General features: G+C 45.4%; 1 protein-coding gene across 2 annotated transcripts in view; it reads right to left on the minus strand.

Annotated features, from left to right (window-relative positions):
* The window catches only part of LOC112261744 (kinesin-like protein KIF26A), a 124,373-nt gene that overhangs the window by 18,328 nt on the left and 83,097 nt on the right, over nucleotides 1–22,948 (minus strand). For both annotated transcript variants that reach the window (XM_024437340.2, XM_024437339.2), the window contains exons 5-6: nucleotides 4,796–4,988; nucleotides 460–669 (exon numbers count right to left, since the gene is read on the minus strand). In XM_024437340.2, the coding sequence (XP_024293108.1) occupies nucleotides 460–669; nucleotides 4,796–4,988 (403 nt within the window). The remainder of the gene's footprint in view (nucleotides 1–459; nucleotides 670–4,795; nucleotides 4,989–22,948) is intronic.

A 22,948-nucleotide genomic window follows, 5' to 3' on the forward strand; every position in this document is an offset into this window, starting at 1 on the left:
TGTTACCTCACTGCTAGATCTCATCTCTTCAACAATCAGAAGACACTGAGTGATCAATGGAAATCTCAATGGTTTTGTTGAGAAATGTTTCTAAACAGACCTCTATGGAACATTTTTGTCTGGATCTTACATGTCCTCAATGTCTGACCCTTCCATTTTGATCTTAATTTGGGCATGGACTGGGAGAAGAGAGGTTAGATATAACTGGACTATGAAAGGAGAGGTTAGATATAAGTGGACCGAATTAAATGAATTCCCCAGACTTAAAAGGGCCAGCTGTTGAGGCCCATAATGGGAAGAATGCCCCCATCCAAAGACAGGCATTTTTCTACTAAGCCCCCGGACCGCACCCAGCCAGCATGAAGATATCCTCCTACCCTTGAAAGAGTGCCCCCCTACACACACACACACACACACACACACACACACACACAGACTCCTCAATTGCTTGGTCTTTACTTGAGAGGCATCCTGGGTAAACACTGCGTCGAAGGCGAAGATCTTTGGGACGGCCACGGTGGCTCTCCTGTGCCCTGAGTTGGCGCGGTCGTTGACCGAGGGGTCGTAAAGGGTTAGCTGCTTCTTCCTGGGGTCCACCTTCAGGAAGGACATGGACTCTGACGAATCAGGAGCCTCCAGGGATGGGCAGATACGCATCATCACTTTTACCTTCAACACGAGGAGAGAGGAGAGGAGAATAGAGGGACAGAGAGCAAAGAACATACATTTAAGCAAACATATGGTGAAAAAACACATTAATTAAACACAGATGAAGCGGGCACATAAAATATCTAACATGATACACACATAGAGCTATAGGGGACATAGCATGAATTTGTAGTGGGGAGAAAATAAACATCTTGAAATCACATGGCAACGCTGAATCTGGATAAACATAATTTCCATCAAGTCAACGATGATGGACACGACAGTGCCTGTTACCATGGAGACAAAGGTTACCCCTGACAAATGGACCACCGTTGCAAGTTAAGCTGCCACTCGTGGGTCAACACATGGGCCTAATGGTGTCAATGTAAGGATGATATTGTAAATCATAACAGTGAATGTAATATGGGCCCTTAATGACTGTGACTCTGAGCCGCCCACCATGCTGAGGGATTATCCAATCAGCAGGCTGCTCTCTGGACCAAGAGCAACTCTACTGCAGCTCTGCAACATGGGAACATATGGTCCCACTTTTTCTCTCTTTCTATCTCTCTACGTCACTCTCTCAGGACAACTCTGAGATCTATATTGTCTATACTTAGTCCCTAGATTCTGTGTCATTTCCGTTGTCACGGTACACCATGATCCTAACACAGTATGGTAAACAGGTTGGTATATGTCACTGGTCATGTTTAACGTGTTGATTTACTACACCTCTACCATGACATGTCTCCTCCAGTCTAATGTTGAAGCTATGTTATGGCTATGACATGTGTCTTCTAGTCTAATGTTGTAACAATGTTATGGCCATGACATGTCTCCTCTAGTCTAATGTTGTAACAATATTATGGCCATGACATGTCTCCTCTAGTCTAATGTTGTAACTATGTTATGGCCATGATATGTCTCCTCTAGTCTAATGTTGTAACTATGTTATGGCCATGACATGTCTCCTCTAGTCTAATGTTGTAACTACTTTATGGCCATGACATGTCTCCTCTAGTCTAATGTTGTAACTACGTTATGGCCATGATATGTCTCCTCTAGTCTAATGTTGTAACTACATTATGGCCATGACATGTCTCCTCTAGTCTAATGTTATAACTATGTTATGGCCATGACTTGCGGAGCCATTCTGCCAGCTGTGTCTGATGGTACTTCCTGAACTGGAGAAAGTGGAGTAAGGTTTCATCTGCATGCACACCACGTTATATGCAAGCTGTGTGTGTGTGTGCTTTCATCTGTCATTCTTCCTGCCAAGCCTCCTCAAACACAATCACACCCTTTTTATTGAATGACAACTGCAACACCATTTATAAAGAACAGGTAGGAGTGGATGGTTATTCTGGTAAGAAAAACATCCTCATTCATTCTGTCAACATTTGATTGTGAAAACTCAACCTTGACTATCTTATAGGATGACAGACAGGAGACATAAACATCTGTGTTGTCAGGAAGAGGAATGGATAGTGGTGTTTCTCCTCCCTGACAGCTCAGTGTGTGTAGGGTTTAGCATAGTGGTAGTCAATCCACTAAACCAGTGCATCGGCACGCTTCCCCTCCTCCTCCATGGTTACAAACAGCTCGAGCTTTAACAACCATGCATTGATAACAAATTAAATCTATGACAATAAAAATATATTTTTTTAAATCACACAAAAAACGACTATGATGCCAGTGAGAGGCTGTGCGATATAAGACAGCCGATTACAACTCCAACTGTTCCCCCACCTCCCCTTTCTGCAAAGGCAGCAAAACTGACACAGGGCTGGTCCTTTCATCCTCTGTGTGTCTCTCCTGTGCCATCCGTGCACACACAAAAGGCCCATTCTTCCCCTGGCTTGTTTATAAATATTGCCACAAATCCTGGCTCTGGCGTTAAGGAACAATGTGTGGTGGCGATCCCATTCTGCCGCAGAGGGAATTCCTCTCTGGCTTTCCGGCAGCTGAGTGCAAACTCTCTTTGTGCTCCATGGGGGGCTGTTACCATGACTGACGTGTACATATGTTAAGCAAATTACATTTAAACAGGTTTCCATATATGACTGCTGAGCCTGGCCGGGCCCACCAACCGGGCGGGGGAGCAATAGCTAATGTCTAGAGCTTCTATATTTACATTGGCAGAGATGTGATACCAGTGGCCGGTGAGGATCATCTGGAGCCTCTGCTGCATTTTAACACCTCGGGCCCCTGTGCTAATGGTCCTGTTCTCCTATGTCTTGATCCCACTAAGAAATCCATTAGCTGGGATTTTACCCCAGCAGCCACCCCTCCTCATGTCCAAACCCTCCACTTGACACATCGCCTGGGTCCGCAATGACATCAACTACACATGGATGGACATGTGTGTCTTAAATAAATACATAACAAAACATCACCTATGCCTCTCAGTGTTTCAGTCAATTCTTGACCACAGAAAATGCATACTGTAGATTAGGGGGAAAGGAGCTGGGATGAATTGTCTACCGTAGACAAAAGAATGTTGGCAACTCAAATCGTGTTGGCTGTGGTTCCTCAAACATGCATTGTTTCACAGCAGTGAACTCTTGGTTGTCTGTACCAGGTGACTCCAAACTGCAGTACTATCTGAGACACAATGACAGAGATTGAGTTTCCCATAACTGCCGAGTTAATGAAGAGGTAACCTGAGGTTTTAAACTCAGAACAATGCTGTAAACAAACTGATTTTCCTTTTCAAAACAACCCTGTGGTTGTCGCATACATAATGTCTAGCTCAGTAAAAGGTTTAGGAGAGGAAGCTTGTTAATAATGCTGGTGTTTTATGAAGTGAGATTCACAATATGGAACAATTTCTCAATGGTGTGGAAATTTGGCAGAGTAAGCAACAACTTCCCAACCAGGTGGGACCTAATCTTGTTAGGGGACTTCTTCTGCTATGTAAATACAGGATCTCAGCCCAGCAAACAATACCCAATAAACCCTAGAGGAAGGGTGTGTTTATACAGCACTAACGCTATTGACAGACCAATCATCGCCATCCTGCTCGATTTCATCAAGAGGTTTATGGAACGCAGCTAGCAGGAATTGTATTTAACTTTTATTTAAACAGGGTGGGTCACCATTGAGACCAGGCTCTCATTTGCAAGGGAGCCCTGTGAACATGAACATACAATAAATAATATCAATACAATACATACAACAAGAATAATCAGAACAAACAACTCTCACATATCACCTCCCTTAAACTCCATCTAAACTGTCCAATGGAGACCAACGAGTCTAATTTCAAGGTGGCCTGAAGCCTATTCCATGAGCTGGGTGCATAAAACTAAAATAATTTCCCCCAGATCAGTGGACACCCGCAGGACTTCTAGAACCACGAGACCTCTAGAACCAGCTAGTCCAAAGAGTAGGTCTGAAAATTGTTTGATCTCCAGCTGATACGTGACGTGAGGTAGTGGAGAGTCTCTGAAGAACTGCTTTATATACAAAAAGTAGCCAATACTGGGTCCTTCTGGTAGTCAGAGATCCCAGCCAATAGAACTATAAAAAATGCAGTGATGTGTAAGAACATTGGAATGAATATTGAAATATGCTATAGTAATGTTTGCAAACGTTTAGCTTTTAAAGGGATACTGTGAGATTCTGTCATTGTTCTACTTAGCCATAGTCAGATGAACTTGTGGATACCATTTTTATGTCTAAGCGTGCAGTATGAAGGAAGTTAGCGGAACTTCCTTCAGGTACAGTAGCATTGCTACTATAACAGTAGACTTCCAGTCATTGAGCTAATGCTAGTTAGCATTGGTTCTCGAAACTACCGCTAACGTCCTTAATGCTGCAAGAATAGACATAAAAATGGTATCCACAAGTTAATCTGACTCTGGGTAAGTGAATTGGATTTAAGTGTTATGTTTTCTTTCCCTCACAAACTGTAGTCCATTCAGAGGGAGGAATGCAGCCATAACAAACTGAGTGAATTCATGACATTCCAGCAGGCTTATCTGTCTGCATCTGTATGGACTGGACCAGACGAATGGCTGTCTATGTACTAATGCGTTGCCACTGTGCATTCTCCCATTTAAATGTCACTCACTCATAAACATATGCGTGTGTGTTCATACTGTAGGCCCGTTTGCGTATACAAGCAATGCCTGTTGCTCCTTACCTTTCCCATCCCAGGGTTCTCCTTGACCTTTGAGACAGCGCGGAGCAGGCATGGCGGGGCGGGGGGTGGCGAGAGCTGCAGGATGCCGCTGAAGTTGGTGGGGTAGATGGAGGGCTCCTGGGCTCCAGGGTGCAGCAGGGAGGGAGGCTGGTGCTTCTTCCGCTTGGACGAGAGGTTCAGCTTCTGAGCTGCCCTGGGAGGAGCAAACACAAGAAGAGTTCAACCTAACTTCAAAAACATACACATTAGCAAGTCATCTGTATTGTGCTGGGCAGGAAGGAAGATAAACTTCATAGGAGCCACCAGGCATTTATCTTTTTCATAGTGAGGTATCCAACAGAGAGAGGGCTGTATAATCATTCAGCTGATTGATTTAATGGTCAGGGTTGACATTTGTGAGGGTGTGCAGAGCCTTTAGAAGCCACACTGAGATTGTAGCGGAAAGGTCAACAAGCTCCTTTTTCTCTTTGCCAAAGTAAACAAAGTCGACAGGAGAAGGGCGCTGTGCCACCAATCCCAATGCTACCTCTCTTTCAACTCCCCACTCCCTACCTGTGGCCAAGGCTTTGTAAAATGCTCCAGGCCTCCACTTCAAAACAGTACAAACGTAAAATTCTCAAATGCTTTAATTTCAGCACTGCAATTGCTAACGCACTGCTATGGAACTAAAGACACAATCAAGCCCAATTCTGCAGCAGGGCTTTGCAGGTTTCTACATACGACAAGCCGCCATGACACCTGTGTTATTAGTAGGTCAGCTGGTGGTTGTCATGGTGCTTATGTACACTAAATGGATCAATGTATCTTCTTCAAACAACACAGGAACATGACAGGAACCAGGAACATGACAGGTAAGGATGGCTGGCACAATGTTGCCTTTTCAGGCTATGGAAATGTTTGTTCTCATTATAGAATTTAAGTGATTGTGATAAGAAATGTTCTGCTATTTCATATGTTACTCAGGTATATAGGTGAAGCTTGTTAGGGGGGCCATGAAAAACATGACTGGTCCCTAGATCCACCATTCACTGAGTCCCCTGATAGACAGACTTGGTGAGGAGAGTGAGAAATACAGTGGCTTGCGAAAGTATTCACCCGCCTTGGCATTTTTCCTATTTTGTTGCCTTACAACCTGGAATGAAAATGTATTTTTCGGGGGTTTGTATCATTTGATTTACACAACATGCCTACCACTTTGAAAATGCTCTTGGGGTATGTCTCTATAAGCTTGGCACATCTAGTCACTGGGATTTTTGCACATTCTTCAAGGCAAAACTGGTCCAGCTCCTTCAAGTTGGATGGGTTCCGCTGGTGTACAGCAATCTTTAAGTCATACCACCGATTCTCAATTGGATTGAGTTCTAGGCTTTGACTACGCCATTCCAAGACATTTAAATGTTTCCCCTTAAACCACTCGAGTGTTGTAGCAGTATGTTTAGGGTAATTGTCCTGCTGGAAGGTGAACCTCCATCCCAGTCTCAAATCTCTGGAAGACTGAAACAGGTTTCTCTCAAGAACATCTCTGTATTTAGCACCATCCATCATTCCTTCAATTCTGAACAGTTTCCCAGTCCCTGCCAATGAAAAACATACAGCATGATGCTGCCACCACCATGCTTCACTTTGGGGATGGTGTTCTTGGGGTGGTGGGAGGTGTTGGGTTTGCACCACACATAGCGTTTTCCTTGATGGCCAAAAAGCTCAAATTTTAGTCTCATCTGACCAGAGTACCCTCTTCCATATTTTTTGGAAGTCTCCCACATGCCTTTTGGTGAACACCAAATGGGTTTTCTTATTTATTTCTTTAAGCAATGGTTTTTTTCTGGCTACTCTTCCATAAAGCCTAGCTCTGTGGAGTGCACGGCTTAAAGTGGTCCTATGGACAGATACTCCAATCTCAGCTGTGGAGCTTTGCAGCTCCTTCAGGGTTATCTTTGGTCTATTTGTTGCCTCTCTCTCTGATTAATGCCCTCCTTGCCTGGTCTGTGGGTTTTGGTGGGCGGCCCTCTCTTGGCAGGTTTGTTGGGATGCCATATTCTTTCTTTTTTTTTTAAATAATGGATTTAATGGTGCTCCGTGGGATATAAAGTTACGGATATTTTTTGTAACCCAACCTTGATCTGTACTTCGCCACAACTTTGTCCCTGACCTGTTTGGAGAGCTCCTTGGTCTTCATGGTGTCACTTGCTTGGTGGTTCCCCTTGCTTGGTGGTGTTGCAGACTCTGGGGCCTTTCAGAACAGGTGTATATAAACTGAGTTCATGTGACAGATCATGTGACACTTAGATTGCACACAGGTGGATTCATTTAACTAATCACGTGACTTCTGGAGGTAATTTGTTGCACCAGATCTTATTTCGGGGCTTCATAGCAAAAGGGGTGAATACATATGCACGCACCACTTTTTTAAAAATGTCACTACACCAATTTCGACTATTTTGTGTATGTCCATTACATGAAATCCAAATAAAATCCATTTAAATTACAGGTTGTAATGCAACAAAATAGGAAAACCGCCAAGGGGGATGAATACTTTTGCAAGGCACGGTAGATAGACCTCTCCTAGTACTGTGGGCTAGTTAGTCCATCTCGTTAAGTGGTTGTCTTACCGCAGTTCCGCTATCCTGGCAGTTAACATGCCTCTCAGGGTAAGATCCGACTGTGTGATGGGACTCTACATAAATCCACGGTCATCCTGCGTGCGCGCGCGCTCTCTCTCTCTCTCTCTCTCTCTCTCTCTCTCTCTCTCTCTCTCTCTCTCTCTCTCTATATATATATATATATATATATATATACAAATATATATAAGTCTCTGCCACTATCTCTCACTCCCTCAGTGTTAGCGCTGGAGTGGCACAGATGGGTCACAAGGCCAACAGAGCGAGACGCACACATTCCTTTTAGTCTAACTGCAATATTAACAGCTATGTAAATCTGTAACATTAAGCCACACTTATATGGCACTACTGTGTGTCAGTTACAACCACACCTCAACTTAAAAGTCAAGGTCAGAGTAAAGGAACATCTACAGGTAATTCATAAGCACTGAACACTTTTCAGACAGACAGTTCAGAATTGGAGAGTCGCAATAGACAAAAAATGGTTGTCAACAAGAGGAACAGACAGAGAGAAATTAAGATGGAATGAGAAATGAAAAGAGGGAGGGCTACAGCAAGAGCAAGAAAGAGGGAGAGAACCTGTCCATCCACGTGTGTCTGTCTCAGCGAGAGACTGTTGCCTGAGAGCCAGCAGCCTGAGCTCATTAGTGCTGCTCTGGGCTCCGCCGGACAAGGTGGGCGGCTATCAAAATATACCCTCGTCTACCCCACTGGAGTGACAGCCCCACCCCTCCCCACCTCCCCAGTACAGCACAGCATGCCCCCTGCAGCGACAGCCCAAGAGCACAATCAGGGAACACACCGCTGGCTGATGAAATGATTATTATATCCAAGAGGGCTACAGGAGGAGGCTCTCCCTAGGGACCAGTCTGTGTATGATAGCACGTGAGAAGGAGAGTGTGAGGGAGAAAATGAGATGGAATAGATGAATGTGAGATGAAGAAAAGGAAAGAAAAACTCAGCAATGCTCTCTCTCTCTCTCTGTGTGTGTGTGTCGCTGCCCAAGACAAAGGCTCTCTCTCTCTCTCTCTCTCTCTCTCTCTCTCTCTCTCTCTCTCTCTCTCTCTCTCTCTCTCTCTCTCTCTCTCTCTCTCTCTCTCTCTCTGATTAGATACATTCAGAGGTGCTGTCATAGAGATGAAAGGAATCTGCCAACATGATAAAGACACACGGCAACAAACAGTGAACTACAATTAACATTTGGACAGCATTCACAGGTTCCATTTTTTGCTTCTTCCCCTGTCCCTCTAAGTGCCCATATGCCATCGCAGGGTATGCCTGTAACCTTGAGGGTTAAAACCAGTCACACAATGAGAAGAAAAGGCATGTACATCTATTTGAAAGGAGGGAAAGAGAAAGGTGAGAGAGAGAGCAGAGAGAGAGTCAGGGTTCCATCAGAACCACTCAATGGGTGATGAGCAATAACAGTGAGCGCTCGCCTCTGTAACAATGCACACACATCCTAATGGGGAAATGAATTGCTTGTCACATGGCTTTCCCTTTCTACTGTCTCTCTCTTTCTTTCCCACTCTCACCTTCCCAGTAAGAGGGAGCTGCCTGTGTGCGCTCAATGGAAAACGTAGAAGGAGGAGAGGCTCGGATTCCCTCACCCACTACAGCTTGCCCACCTGTTCATCACCCATCTCTGTACTAATGAAGCCGTTTCAGTACACACCTTGGGTCTGAATATCTGAATGCATCCTCACATACACCAAACACATTTCAGACAGTTTAGAGGATTATCAAGCAATACAGCGCTACAGGTAGGCAGTTAACAAGAAGCCTCAGTCCCTCTGACATTTTTTCATACATGGCAAATTAAGAAGGTTTACTGAAGAGTAAATTGTCCAATAGTGCCTAAATACGATCTAATAAAATGGCAAGATAGTGTAAGAGATGGAGAGAAAGAGAGTACTTACAGCTCTTTCCAATCCATTATCTAATGAAAGTGCCCAAGTTCAACTTTAGGGTCCATGTCTCCATGTCCAGGGTTCTCTATTACTTTAGCATCAGAGACGCAGGGAGAGAGCAGAAAGAGGCGGGGCCGTCACTGACGGGGGCAAGGGGTGTCCCTTTTACCTCCGATCGCAATCACTGAGGTTTCCACTTGATTGCACAGCGGTTTGTAAGGAGCCAAGGGGACAGAGGAAGGGGAGAACCAACGTCATCATAGCGGACTGAGACAAATATAAGAGGGTTGAGAGGATGGGGTGGATAGCAGCGGTCCCAGTAAGGAGGTCCAGGGGGTCCAGACAGGTTCTCAGGATGGAGGGAGAGGAGGAAAGGAGGAGAAGAGGAGGTCAGAGTAGAGCGAAGCACCTCCTCCTCTGTACATATTCCAGTGAAACAAACGCCTGTTCTGTGTCCACACCTCTCCACAAACAAAAGTTCAGTCTCAGTTCAAAGATGCAATTTCTCCAACAGAGGCAGGCTCTCCAGCAGTCTGGCAAGACAGTCCTACTCAGATCTCTCTCTCTCTCTTTCACTCTCCTTTCTATCTTCTTCTATTTCACTGCCTTTTCTCTTTTCATCCAATAGCCATTGGTTTGTGTTTATTTCTTCCCTCTTTTTCTCTCTCCCAGGTAATCCATGCTGTTACATCTCTGCTGTGTGGCTGTAGCAGGGAGTCCTGATGGCTGTGTCCTTTCCTGTGCCCCGTGCCACAGGCTGAGGGAGGAGTGCTCGGCAGCAGGTATCAGTCAGAGACAGCCAGGAGGTGGAGAGAGAACCAGTGTTAGTCTGGGCTGGGGGGGAGGGGGAATTGGGAATGGGGAGAACTCCTGTTCCGGCTTTCAATCCTGCTCCTTCTGCCGGAGAAATGCTGGTAGCTGTCCTGCCGTGTCTTTCTCTCCTCTCTCGCTCTCTCTTCTCAGCCCAGCCCCTTTTCCCTCCGACAGCCAGATGAGGTGTCAGTGTGCTACTGCTGGCTGCTCCCGGTCGCTCTCTCTGTCTCCACACACAGACATGCACACACACACACACACACACACACACACACACACACACACACACACACACACACACACACACACACACACACACACACACACACACGTCGCATGAATACTTCATGCATAAAGGAACCCTCTCTTCTTTTGCTTCAAACAGATTAGGTTAGTATGCCTAAAGCGCACACGTGTGTGTGTGTGTGTGTGTGTGTGTGTGTGTGTGTGTGTGTGTGTGTGTGTGTGTGTGTGTGTGTGTGTGTGTGTGTGTGTGTGTGTGTGTTGTATTTGTCTTTAACTGAGGATGTAATTAGTTAGTTGAGATAATGTAATTAATTGTAAGGAGTGACAGATAGATAAGAAGGGAGATACTTAAGTGTGTGAAGATGGATAGACCACTGAATCAGATGCTGGCTGAACGATGCTTTCACTCAATGGAAAGAGAGAGAGGAGGACACAGACAATGAACAGATGACAGGTAGAGAGGCAGATTTATTCAGGGCCGACAGAGACAGACAGCGCACTCACTCAGTGGTCTGGTCAAGGGTAAAAAGGGGAAAGCTTAGTGTGTGAGTGGGCGAAGCTAGTATGAAAGTAGCCTGTATTCCCACAACTGCCAATTTACCAGCAAGCCTTTTAGCTCTACTCTGGTCCTGTTTAATAGTCAGTCTGATTTTGACACCATTAGGGTGAGTAGAGTGGCTCTGCCATTGAGCGGACATATCCAGTATCCAGTGACTACTGGATATGACCACTGAAGCATTTCAAGGTCCTGGAGTGGCCTAGCCAGTCTCCAGCTCTCAACCCCATAGAAAATCTTTGGAGGGAGTTGAAAGTCCATGTTGCCCAGCAACAGCCCCAAAACATCACTGCTCTAGATGAGATCTGCATGGAGGAATGGGCCAAAATACCAGTAACAGTGTGAAAACCTTGTGAAGACTTACAGAAAACGTTTGACCTCTGTCATTGTCAACAAAGGGTATATAACAAAGTATTGATATAAACTTTTGTTATTGACCAAATACTTATTTTCCACCATAATTTGCAAATAAATTCATTAAAAATCCTACAGTGTGATTTTCTGGATTTTTTTTCTCATTTTGTCTGTCATAGTTGAAGTGTACCTATGATGAAAATTACAGGCCTCTCATCTTTTTAAGTGGGAGAACTTGCACAATTGGTGGCTGACTAAATACTTTTTTGCCCCATTGTATATAAATGAGTCACGGTAAGATTAATGGAAGAGCAGCACTGGCATCAGAAATAAAGGCTCTGCTAGGCTTTTGTTAATGACAGAATGGACATCTATATTTGGGGCTGCCTGCATGGGGGTGCCCGCCTGCTGTTTCACAGTTTGGCCTGTTGTCAATAATGTCCCTAGCCCCCTTTTCAGGCTTTGTCAAATTAGCAAGATAAATTCCTCTGGACCGGAGAGTCATTAGCCGGCGCACCCATTAGCTTGTTTGGGGAAATGTGTCTCTGTTCCTCAGCCCAGCACCATGGCTCTTTAGGTAACATGGCCTTTTCCAGCCTAATTACCATGTTGGCCCCATTCACCATCCTAGGCACTGCCTTTCTCTGGTTCCCCCTCTTTTCTCCCCAGACAAGATAACGGTGCTTTGGCCATTCATGCAGGGATCAGATCACTGGGGCTGATATCAGACTGCATTAGCCTCCCCGGCGTGGTTCTGCCTTCTCTGGTGATTAGCAGCAGCCAAGCTCCTGTCTGTCTGAATGAAGATGGAAGCTCTACGCCCCAGTCAGACTGTACATGTACAACACATTGATAACAACCACATCACAATGAACCTGGCTCAATGTAGAAGCAGACCTGCTGGAGTCTCTGCTGCTCTCAACAGGTGAGTCTGGAGGTGAAATGGTTATAGGTTTGTAATGAATGAAAGGAATGGCTAAAACATTGGCTTATGGGTAGCATACAAAGAAGTTCCACATGTGTTCAGGATTGATTGCATGCATGTGTTAGTCAATCAGTAAAGGTGTGTTTTTAATTAAAGGAACAATCAATAGGATTTCCCCCGCTGGAGGGCATCTCCCTAGCCACCATAAGTGTGAGAGAAACATACTACTATGTGTGCTTTCTGATGGTGTCAAGTCTAGTTTCCTCAATATTATGAAAGGTGTACCCCAGGGGTCAGTATTGGGACATGTTCTCTTTCCTATTTATATAAATAACATTGGTCTATGTATTAGATCTTGTAATATTAATTTGTATGCAGACAATACGGTCATGTATGACATTGCATTGACTGTTGACCAAGCTATGTTAGAGGCCAATCTGATTTTGTTGCATTACAGAAAGCCCTAGTTGATTTAAAACTTGTACTTAATGCAGGCAAAATTAAATATTGTTCTCTAAAAATGTCTCAGATGGGCTACATATTCACTCATTGGATGGCTCGCTCATCGAACGGGTTCCCGCCTATGAATATCTGGTCGTTTGGATTGATAAAGATCGAAAGTTTTAAAAGCTAAGATTTAAAGTGGACTACATTTTTAAGAAATTGATCTAGCCTCTCCCTAAACAGCAGGAAGCAGATTGTATAGTCAACTTTCCTGCCAATTCTTGACTATGGTGACACCATTTACCAGACTGCAGCAGCCACTACTTTTAAACCATTGGATGCCGTCTACCACAGCGACCTTCGCTTTATTACAGGTGACAGTTTTAATACTCATCACTGCATCCTGTATCAGAAGGATGGCTGGAGCTCACTTAAATCCCATAGATCACATTACTCCCTTCTTGTTAAGAAAAGCTCTGCTCTACAAGCTTCCAACATACTGTACTTCACTTTCCTGTTGTTATATAAAAATATGAGATACCAAACCCGTTCACCGGGTTGGTTAACTCTTGAGGTACCGCTTGTCTCCACAAAGTTTGGTAAATCCGCCTTTAGTTTAAAAGCACCACTGTTATGGACAGCCTTACAAAACAAATTACACCTGGATTCTCTGGTGCCGATAGGGCAGTTTAAAACTATTTTGTTAAATGAGTTCTCTGAAGAGTGCAATTGTTTCAATTGACTATTAGAACTTGTCATAACCTGATGTAATGTATTTATAGCTGTCTTCTAGTTTTTTATATTTTGTTGTTGTATTGATTGAACTTTTGTCCTCAGGCCACCATTGCAAATGAGACATGTGTCTCAATTGGGCTCCCCTGATTAAATACATACATGCATGTAGTATGAAGTCCTATGGACAGCTGACACAGTGGCTCACTGTAAAGGTGAAACAGAGGGTTTGTGGGGCTGCTGAATTAGATCATCACATCTGGGCACTAAAACAACGCCAATCGTCCACCTCTACAGAACACCGACAGTGTTGAGGACAACAACAGCTCGCCAAAATTAAACAACATCTGCATCTCTGCAGTGGCCTGGATAGCCAGAGAACCAGGTCACATCCAGACTGACCCAACAGACAGACCATCACTAAGCCTTCCTCTGATTAAGCTGAGATGACATCGGGACAGGCTTGGGCAGGGGACTGGATATAGAGATGATGTCATAGTGTAGCCAGGGTCTGTCAGCAGACAGAGCACACCACTGCACAATGCCAAGATTTAGTATCAGGGTCATCAGGTTGATCATTAAAGACGTCCTCCAGCGATTTGTTTAACTTTTACAGTTGAAAAGCGATATCCAAGTATAAATACCATAAAGTACACACACTAAAGGGTAAGAAAGTATCTATTTTTTGCAAAATAGTGTTTTTTAGACACAACTGCAAAGTTCAAGGAGTAGGGCATTCAAGGAGTTGATCTGGTGGTAAGTCGTGATGTCATCGGCCTCCCCCTTGCTTGAGGATCAAATTAGAACCAACGTATGTGCTATGTCATGACTTCCCGTGACCACCTACTGAGATGTGACTTTTGTTAACTAAATCGGGTGTTAAATGAGTTGAAAATTAAACTGGGGTGCCACTTGAAGGACAAGCAAAACACTCACATACCTTAACAAGTATTTCACCACAGGGAATTGAGGTAGCTAGCTATATCTCAGTGGACCAGAGACTTCATCTAATTCACCATGAATCTTTGGTTCCACCGAGGGACAGTTTCTCCTGATGTATGTTGGGTGATGTATAAATACATTCATTAGCCCCAACACTGACTACTTGTGGACTGCATAGAGTGGGCTCTTTAAATAACCTGAAGGGATGTGGTTAATTGCTGCTTGCATAGTGTGGCGGGGGCTAGTGTTACCTGGGCCCCCATATGGGAGGAGGGAAGGAAAGGGCACTGTTCATGTCCACTTCTCAAATTGGAGGCGGGAATGAAAAGGCTGACATGTGACAATGTGTCGCCATAGTTTAGTCTGGCCATGAACTCTGCCTCCTCTCTAGCTGGGATGTTAACGTCAGTGCAATCACGGCACCATAAATAAATAAATAAATATTCCTCTGGTGTCTCTCAACCTTTCTTTCCTCTCTACTTAACCCCATCTCGCTAAATTAAACTCATGCCTAAAACGGCAACTCATCAAAGAAAATTCACAGAATTTGTTAAATGTTCATTGAGGCCACAAACTTCTATTCTTATCTCTGTTTTACACACTATCGCTATCTGTTCCTCTCTTGCATCAGGTTCCCTTAAACTAACCCTTCAACTAACAACTCTAGATCATTACCTTCTTGGTCACTATAGAGGAGTGTCTGTCTCTCCAGTCGGCTTTCTGCAGAACATTAAAATGGAGGAGAAAACTAACAGGCTTATCTCACTGTCCATCAAATCTTAGCAATTTTAAGCTTCTACCTCTTAACTGACTGCCTGCTTCCATCCCGCAGTCCATGTTAATGGTGGTCAAAAGGGATGGTTCTCTCTCCTAGGCTCGTCCACACAGCATCTGGGAGGAAGTGGACAAATACCTCTAGACTAGGACTTACTGAGTTTCTATAAAGCCTAACCAGAAATAGATAGATGAATCCCTGGCAGACCAACCAGGCAGCTATGAATGTGATGTCCTGTTACCTGACCAATAACCTGTTTACCTCATCACAAAACCACGTCTAGCCTTGTAGACAGAACACCAAATGGGGCATTATATGTGTGCTGACTTCAGACGTTATTGTGGATGTAGCGAAATATACAGACTGTTGGCACATATTGTTGCACGATAATGCTCAAATATCTTTCATATTTTTTGCTATCCCCTTTTGGTTGGGTAAAGCAGAAATGTGTAAAGACACCACAATCTCTCATGATCTCCTTAGCATTCAAGTGAAACTGCATGTGGAGTGATGTGGGGAAGGAAGGATTAAGGCAATCAGATAGAGAGAGAGAGGGGGGGAGAGAGAGAGAGGGGGGGGGAGAGAGAGAGAGAGAGAGAGGGGGAGAGAGAGAGGGGGAGAGAGAGAGGGGGGGAGTGAGGGAGAGAGAGAGAGAGAGAGAGAGAGGGGGAGAGGGGAGAGAGAGAGAGAGTGAGAGAGAGAGAGAGAGAGAGAGGGGGGAGAGGGAGAGAGAGAGAGGGAGATAGGAACAGGGGTTCAGCAGAAAGAGGGGGCATAAGGAAAATACAGTGGGACAGAGGAATATGGTGTAAAAGCAGAGCAAGGTAAAGATGGGGAGGAGGGTAAATGATGGAGAGAACAGAGATGAAATAGGTGAGAGAGAACTAGATGGTAGAAAACAGACTGGGACCACAGGAGTGAGAGAGGAAGAATGAAGGAGATTAAAGAGATTAAAGTTATGTACGGTGTTCTGCATAGCCTGGTCCTTACTGAGTTGGCCCAGTGCCAGTGAGGGGCTGTCTGAGCGGAGGTAAATAGTGTTATGCCTGAGAAAGAAACAGAAAAATGATTTGGAATTGCTTTATTTCCAAAGTGCACCAAGACGGGAATCCCCTGTTGACCTAAAATACATGAAACAGTTGGAGACTAAATGGAAAACATTGTAATTACAATGTCATTAACTCCTGGTTCTGTGTTGCACTGGGCACAGGTAGACGTTGTCAGTTGAGTCTTTTTTCAACTTTGTTTGACTTTATTCTAAATTTGAAGACACATTTTCCAGAATGTTTCAACAAATTCCTGTTGTCTAGGTCCTGGAGCCATTTTGTTGGATACTAGATAAAGGAGAAGAGGTTTATGCCAACGATGCTAAAAGAATCAATCCCAATGAATGTAGCATGAAACAGACTCTGGGATGCCAAGGTTAACCCCTTAGCGATGAGGGAGGGTGTGTTGATGGACCTGCAGCCAGGTTTCTATAAACGATGTGTGAGCTGAAACTCCTCGCTTGTACAGCTTCCTGTGCCTGTGTGTTTCCCCCACTACCTATAAAGCATATAAAGTCTCCAGAAGTCAAGCCCAGAACTCACACATACCCACACCTTAAGGTCCCCTCCTTCCCACTCAACCCCCATCCAATTGAGAGGCTAAGCACCCCTCTAGCCAAGCCATGGGCTTAAGGAGGGCTTAGGGTGGCCACAGGAGGGATCGGAGGAAGGTACAATATAATTCCATTTGCAGTTTGTTTTATTGTTTCCTAAATTGCCTCCTTAATGGCCTCTGCAAACATGTTGTGCTAATGTGGCCTCTCCGAGCATCTGCTTAAGCCCTGGTGAGGCAGTCCAAGCAGAGGGCTTTAGCACAGCAGCCTTTATTTGTCAGTCAATGAGATAGAGGGACCAATTCAGGGCCTTGGAGGAGAGAGCTGAACATCTTTACAGTGGAGTCAACAGGTCTTCATACAGTAGGACAATCTCTCTTCTACAGATTGACAATAGCGTATTTACTAAAGTCACACCAGGAAAGGAGAGAAGCTTGGGAGGAAAGGGAGAAAATACAGTCACCATGCTGATTTGATGTAAGCTGCTGAGTTTGGAGAACATAGTGTTTCCCCCCTGATTTGATGTAAGCTGCTGAGTTTGGAGAACATAGTGTTTCCCCCCTGATTTGATGTAAGCTGCTGAGTTTGGAGAACATAGTGTTTCCCCCCTGATTTGATGCAGCATGTGACAGATGATAATGAAGATATTCTCTCCTTCTCTCTGGGCTGTAGCATCCCCAGCCCTGCTACTACTGACAGAGATTAAGAGCTACTTTCATCTCCTGCAGAATATTTCCCACTGCTTCGCCGACGCTGTTCCCTGGTACTCCACCACACTGTTATGTCATCTTCACAGGTCTTCACAGGTTCCCAACACTTCCTGAGCTGAATCTCACTCACCCACATCTTCGCTGTAAGCATTAAGAGCACATTTTTACTCAGAGCAAAACTACTGTAAAGAAAACTTTCTGTATTCACTCACAGATCATGTGAAACATTCATTCAATACCAAGAAGACAATAACGTCAAGCTGTCATTGGCTGATTGACATTTCACTATGTCTCCAATAATCAATTCCACTGACCAATGGAGAAAACATATCTGATGAGATCATGAGAGAGCAAGACATCTAATATTTATGTTGGATGCCTTTTCTATTGAAGACACTTGCTCATCTCCTTATTAATCAACATATCGGAGAGAGAGAGTTCTCTTGCTCCACTTCTCTACATCATTAATCAGGGCCGGTCAGGGTAAGACACCAAGCAATTATTTATTCGCTCTCCTCCACGTCGAGACTATCACAACGACCAGTCCTGGTCGAGCCCCGCGGGCCGCTGGGAACATTTGGGAGAGATTAGTCAGCAAATCGAGGGGAGGGATTCAAACATTGATATACTGTAGATGGCAGATGAAATTCTTCCTAAATCTGCCATCTATATCCTAGTCAATATGTACCCCTTGGAAAACATGAGGGATCCAAGTCCAGTGAAATGGATTTGGGATTCCACAAGGGTAGAGGAATTCCTAGGTTCTGAACCAAGCTATTTTGAGAGGCTAAGGAGAGGTAGAGAAGGACTACAGAGCTGTACCAAACCAACACATGAGGCTAGAGATGTAGACATTTGTAAAAAAAAAGAGCCAGGGGTCAGTGACTTCAGTATTATTCAGATTAATAAAAGGTTTACACACTCACCCCCCCCACACACACACACACACCTAAATCACACTCACAATGTCGCCTACTGACACACACATCCTCATACACACCTACACACACTCAAAGTCACATAGTCAGCTCTGAAGCAGATTCTCACGTGCTGGGTCATGAACTGATTACACGCTATATAACCCACTACACCTAGACAGTCTGCATGGAGCCAGTGGCAGGCAGGCTGTAAACAGAAATACAAGATAACCCGTGTTCCCACAACTGTTTTTATGTTGATCCAATTTTAGATCCTTTACCAAGAATAAGAGACACTGTCCCATCTCTGATTCAAAACTCCAACCATGACCAGTGTTACGCAACACAAAGAGGACCCTGTAGCAGAACAACAGTAGCGACCAGCCAAGGCAAGCTGAAAGAACAGCAAGAGATGTACGTAAGTGCATTCCCATAGTGGAGGTAGACAATCACAGTCAATACAATCCCTGTCCACCTTCACTTTACTTGGTTTCCTCTCTGCAGAGAAGTATAATTCTCTTTACAGCTGTTTGTAAAGTCAGCCAGGCCCCAAGCCCCCGAGCCAGCTAGAGAAGCAGGAGGACAGTAGAGAGGTGTTGGTGGAGCAGTGGTAGAGCAATTCACTCTGTTAGTGATGATGAGGTAAAAGCTTAACTGTCTGGCCTGACAATAGCTCTCTTGTTCTCTATCCCCCAAATGGCTCTCTATCCTTGTGTGAATAAGAATCGCTTTGGTCTGATATATAGAGAACTACAGTTTGGGGAAATCAACTCACACAGATTAGGCCTAAGCAGCTATTAATTATTCATATGTAGTGCAAGGCTGGGACCTGGGACAGACAGGGCTGACAGTGTGGAGCAGGGGTCTGGAGGACACAGAAACACAGCAGCCCACCGGAAGCCATCTTGTTTCTGCAGACTGAGGAAGTAAAGCCAGAGTGAGCTCATGGGATCAGGGATCACAGGGAGACAATAGGTCATAACATTCTTCAACGCATATTCCATGCAGGCAGCTACTGGTCAATTAACTTGTATTCTTATTCCAGCTTTTCTCTCTTGTCTCCAGAACAATTATAATAGATTCACATGATACCTCTAACTGAGGGATGCCATAGAGATTTACACTGAAAACTAATTCCCAGATCCCTGCAGCCCAGCAGGATTCCCATGTCCCTCCATTAGTGGCCTCATCGTCTGTGTGAATGAACGGTGAAGTCCTGGCTGGCCGTGGGTAGAGGAACAGCCTAGCAGGCCTGGTCATGTACTGCCTAAATGCTGAGGCCACAGTCTGTCTCCTGCCCACACACCGTCAAACACAACCTGGCCTTTCAGATCACCACCAACAGCACACGAAGAGACAAAGACACTCTTATGTCAAGTGGCAGGCACACAGGATGTAGTGGGTAGTGGGTCTCCATTCTAACATTCCCTCGTTTCCCCCTGTGTGAAAGGGATCTGTCACAGCCTGTCCACTGCCTCCACTGTCATACAGGGCTCTCTATGACCCAGTGTTAGCCATAGCTCTGCCTTGAGTCAGCGTTTCAGCCTTTGTCTGTCAGTCCCCCTATGTGAGTGGGCCAGGCCAACCAGACTTACTGACTCAGGAGTTTAGGGGAAGTAGACATGGTGGTAGTCAGCGCCCTCCTCGGGGGTCTCTCTCCCTTCAAACAGCCAACTCACAGTGGACCCAGAGCACAGCCCTCGCGCTCCCTCTGTTCACCCCTACACCAGTCCTCTCTCTTGATGTGTTTACCATGCAGGGTGACAGCCACAACCTCCTCCACCATGGCCGTCACAACACCGGCCTTCACACAGACACCCAGGGGGCACAGCAGAGTCGCGCCAAGGGAAGGCAGAGCCAGTCTATACCACAGCAGTGGTAACGGGTGGTAGAGCTCCTCAGTGATGGTCTGATGAGGTGGCGCTATCTGCACTGTGCAGCAGACTGTACTGCCCAGGACAGCCAGAGAAAGTACGACTGGCTTGAGAGGGAGTCTGTATTTGGGATACACTCGGGTTGTTTGAAGATGACCTAGCTCCCTCAAATTTCCTCCAAGAAAACAAGAACCAAAACTATTTAAAGCTGCCAATACTAAATAAAACCTAAAATATGAATTAGCAAATGAGGGGATCTATCATCTGACATTATAACAGAAGGGGACTGGGGTTGAATCTGAGAGGTGGGTAGAGGTGTGGGCAATAGACAGGGGCTTGAGGAAGGGGTGGAAGGTGTGATATTGGGGTAGAAGGGATGTGGGTGATCCATCTGGTTGGTGCTAGACTGGGTGGTAGTAGTAGGCCTCTCAGGAGAGGAAGGGACCTACCTGCTGGCCTGCTGCAAATCCCAAAGGCGGTGGGTCTAGGCTGGATCTCCATCAACACCTCCCCACTGATGACGCTAGACAGGGCCCTGATAGCTTTTCACACCTGGCCTTATCCGGAGGCTATAGGGCTAGAGTCCCTTCCCCAGGCTCAGCTGCTGCTGCTGCTGCTACGGCTGCTCAGCTCTGCTCTCCACTGCCAGACATTAGCCCCAGCAGGCTGATAGCCTGATTACAACAGGAAAATACCAGCTGGTATTTTATCCGACAGTAAACAAAGAGACCAAAAGCATCCTCTACCAACCATCATCTACCAACTCTCCAGAGCTTCTATTGATCTATTTAGGGCCTTAGACGTGTTCAACAGCTAAGAATCAACAGATTCTATGTTAAAAAAAACAAGGAAAAACAACAACAATACAACTAAAGGTTTGGCTAAACGAATCCCTGCCAGTCAGGCAATGCTCAACACAGAAGCTAGCAGTAACTATGCAGCTCCACTCCGCTTACTCTCTTCATAATAAAGCTGAGGCTTAACTTGCATTTCAACAGCGTTCTCTCCTGACTAAGCATTCTGCTCACTTTCTCCCATCTGTTGAAACATCCATCTCTGTGAAGCTCAGCAACCAAACCATTACCCTTTTACCATGGATTCAGGGATCACACAGAACAACTCCACCACAACATCAACACTACACACGGACTGCAGCACTAACATGAGGAGCGCAAATACCCAAACACTGCAGCTGCATCGCCCATCTAAACTAAGATCTCCTCCAGCCCTGAGTTGGTATGTGTGTGACTTACTTGATTCCCATGGTGGTGGTGTGTCCGGTGCTCCCCTCCACAGGTCCTGACCTCCTCCTCCTGAAGCTGGCGGTCTGGAGCATCACCCCGAGCATGCTGACTGTGTGTGTGTGTGTGTGAGAGTGTGTGAGGCTCAGAACTCCACTCCCCTGCCTTCGTCCACTCAGTCTCTAAATCCCCTAGCCAGCAGGTCCAGCCCAGAGCAGAGTAAAGCCACTCTGCAACTCCACTCAGCATTAATCTGTCTGACAATTTATCCCTGACACAGATCTCCACTGTCACTCACAACACAGCCGGACAAACACACTGCATTTCCCTTCTGCATTCGCCTTAACAGTATCTCCCTCTCTCTCCTGTGTCCTCTGTAGTCAAAGTGGAGTGTGGGTGTGAGTGGCCCATGTTACACTTCACCCCCACGGCCCTGCCCCCAACACTTACCCCCACCACTACAACAACCCCAACCCAACCCCCACCAACAACCTCACACAGGAAGAACACAAGGACATTAGCACACAAACACACACACGCGCACACACACACACACACACACACACACACACACACACACACACACACACACACACTCACACACACACACACACACACACACACACACACACACACACACACACACACACACACACACACACACACACACACACACAGCATAAGAACAACTTCTAGAAACTTCTCTACAGCAACAATCACTTGATTATACTTCAATGAATTGTAGTTCGGGCCCACAGCTTTTAAGAGGAAGTTGTTGCAACAAAATTTGATTAAGGTATTTGTATGGAGATCTTCTCATAGTTTGATTAGTGCATCAGGGCTGGAGATCCCAATTGCCAAACATGACCCATTTGTAAGTCAAACCAATACATTCACCATGGATCACAGGGAATCATGTGTTCTGAGTACATCTACATATTTCTGCATGTTCATTGACCAGCTTTCATTGTTAGTCATAAGGAGGCAAAACAGTTGTTTCTATGGTTACTTTCCACAGCCTCAGTAATGAAGCAGCACTTTAAATTTCTGACACAAAGACCAGGCAGGTCTTGTCTGGGGAGAGGCTGGATTGTTCGACTGTAATTACAGGATAATGCCTTGCCTTCCCCAACCCACAATCACAGTGATTACAGCAGTACACACACACACTCACCTAGGCAGCAGCAGCTGCAGGGCCGCACGGGGCCGTAAAGACACTTCCTCCTGTGCTGACACTCCTCCAGGGCCACATTCCTAACAGCTGTTATCCCTGTTCCTCTGGCCGCTCTGCAAACCGCCTCTGCAGCAAACACTCCTCTTAGCTTTACGGTTTGCTCTCTGTTACTCAGAACAGCAAATGTAGTTCAGAGCATTGAGGAGAACTGCTCTGTGGTTAGTATTCCAGTTGCTTTCCCTCGCCCTCTCTCTTCCATTCCTCCTCTCTGTCTCTTTTTCTCCCTCCCTGCATGGGTCCTTAGGGATAGAAACACACCTCA

The sequence above is a fragment of the Oncorhynchus tshawytscha genome, linkage group LG11, assembly GCF_018296145.1.
Source record: "Oncorhynchus tshawytscha isolate Ot180627B linkage group LG11, Otsh_v2.0, whole genome shotgun sequence".
In the NCBI taxonomy this organism is placed as follows: Eukaryota; Metazoa; Chordata; class Actinopteri; order Salmoniformes; family Salmonidae; genus Oncorhynchus; species Oncorhynchus tshawytscha.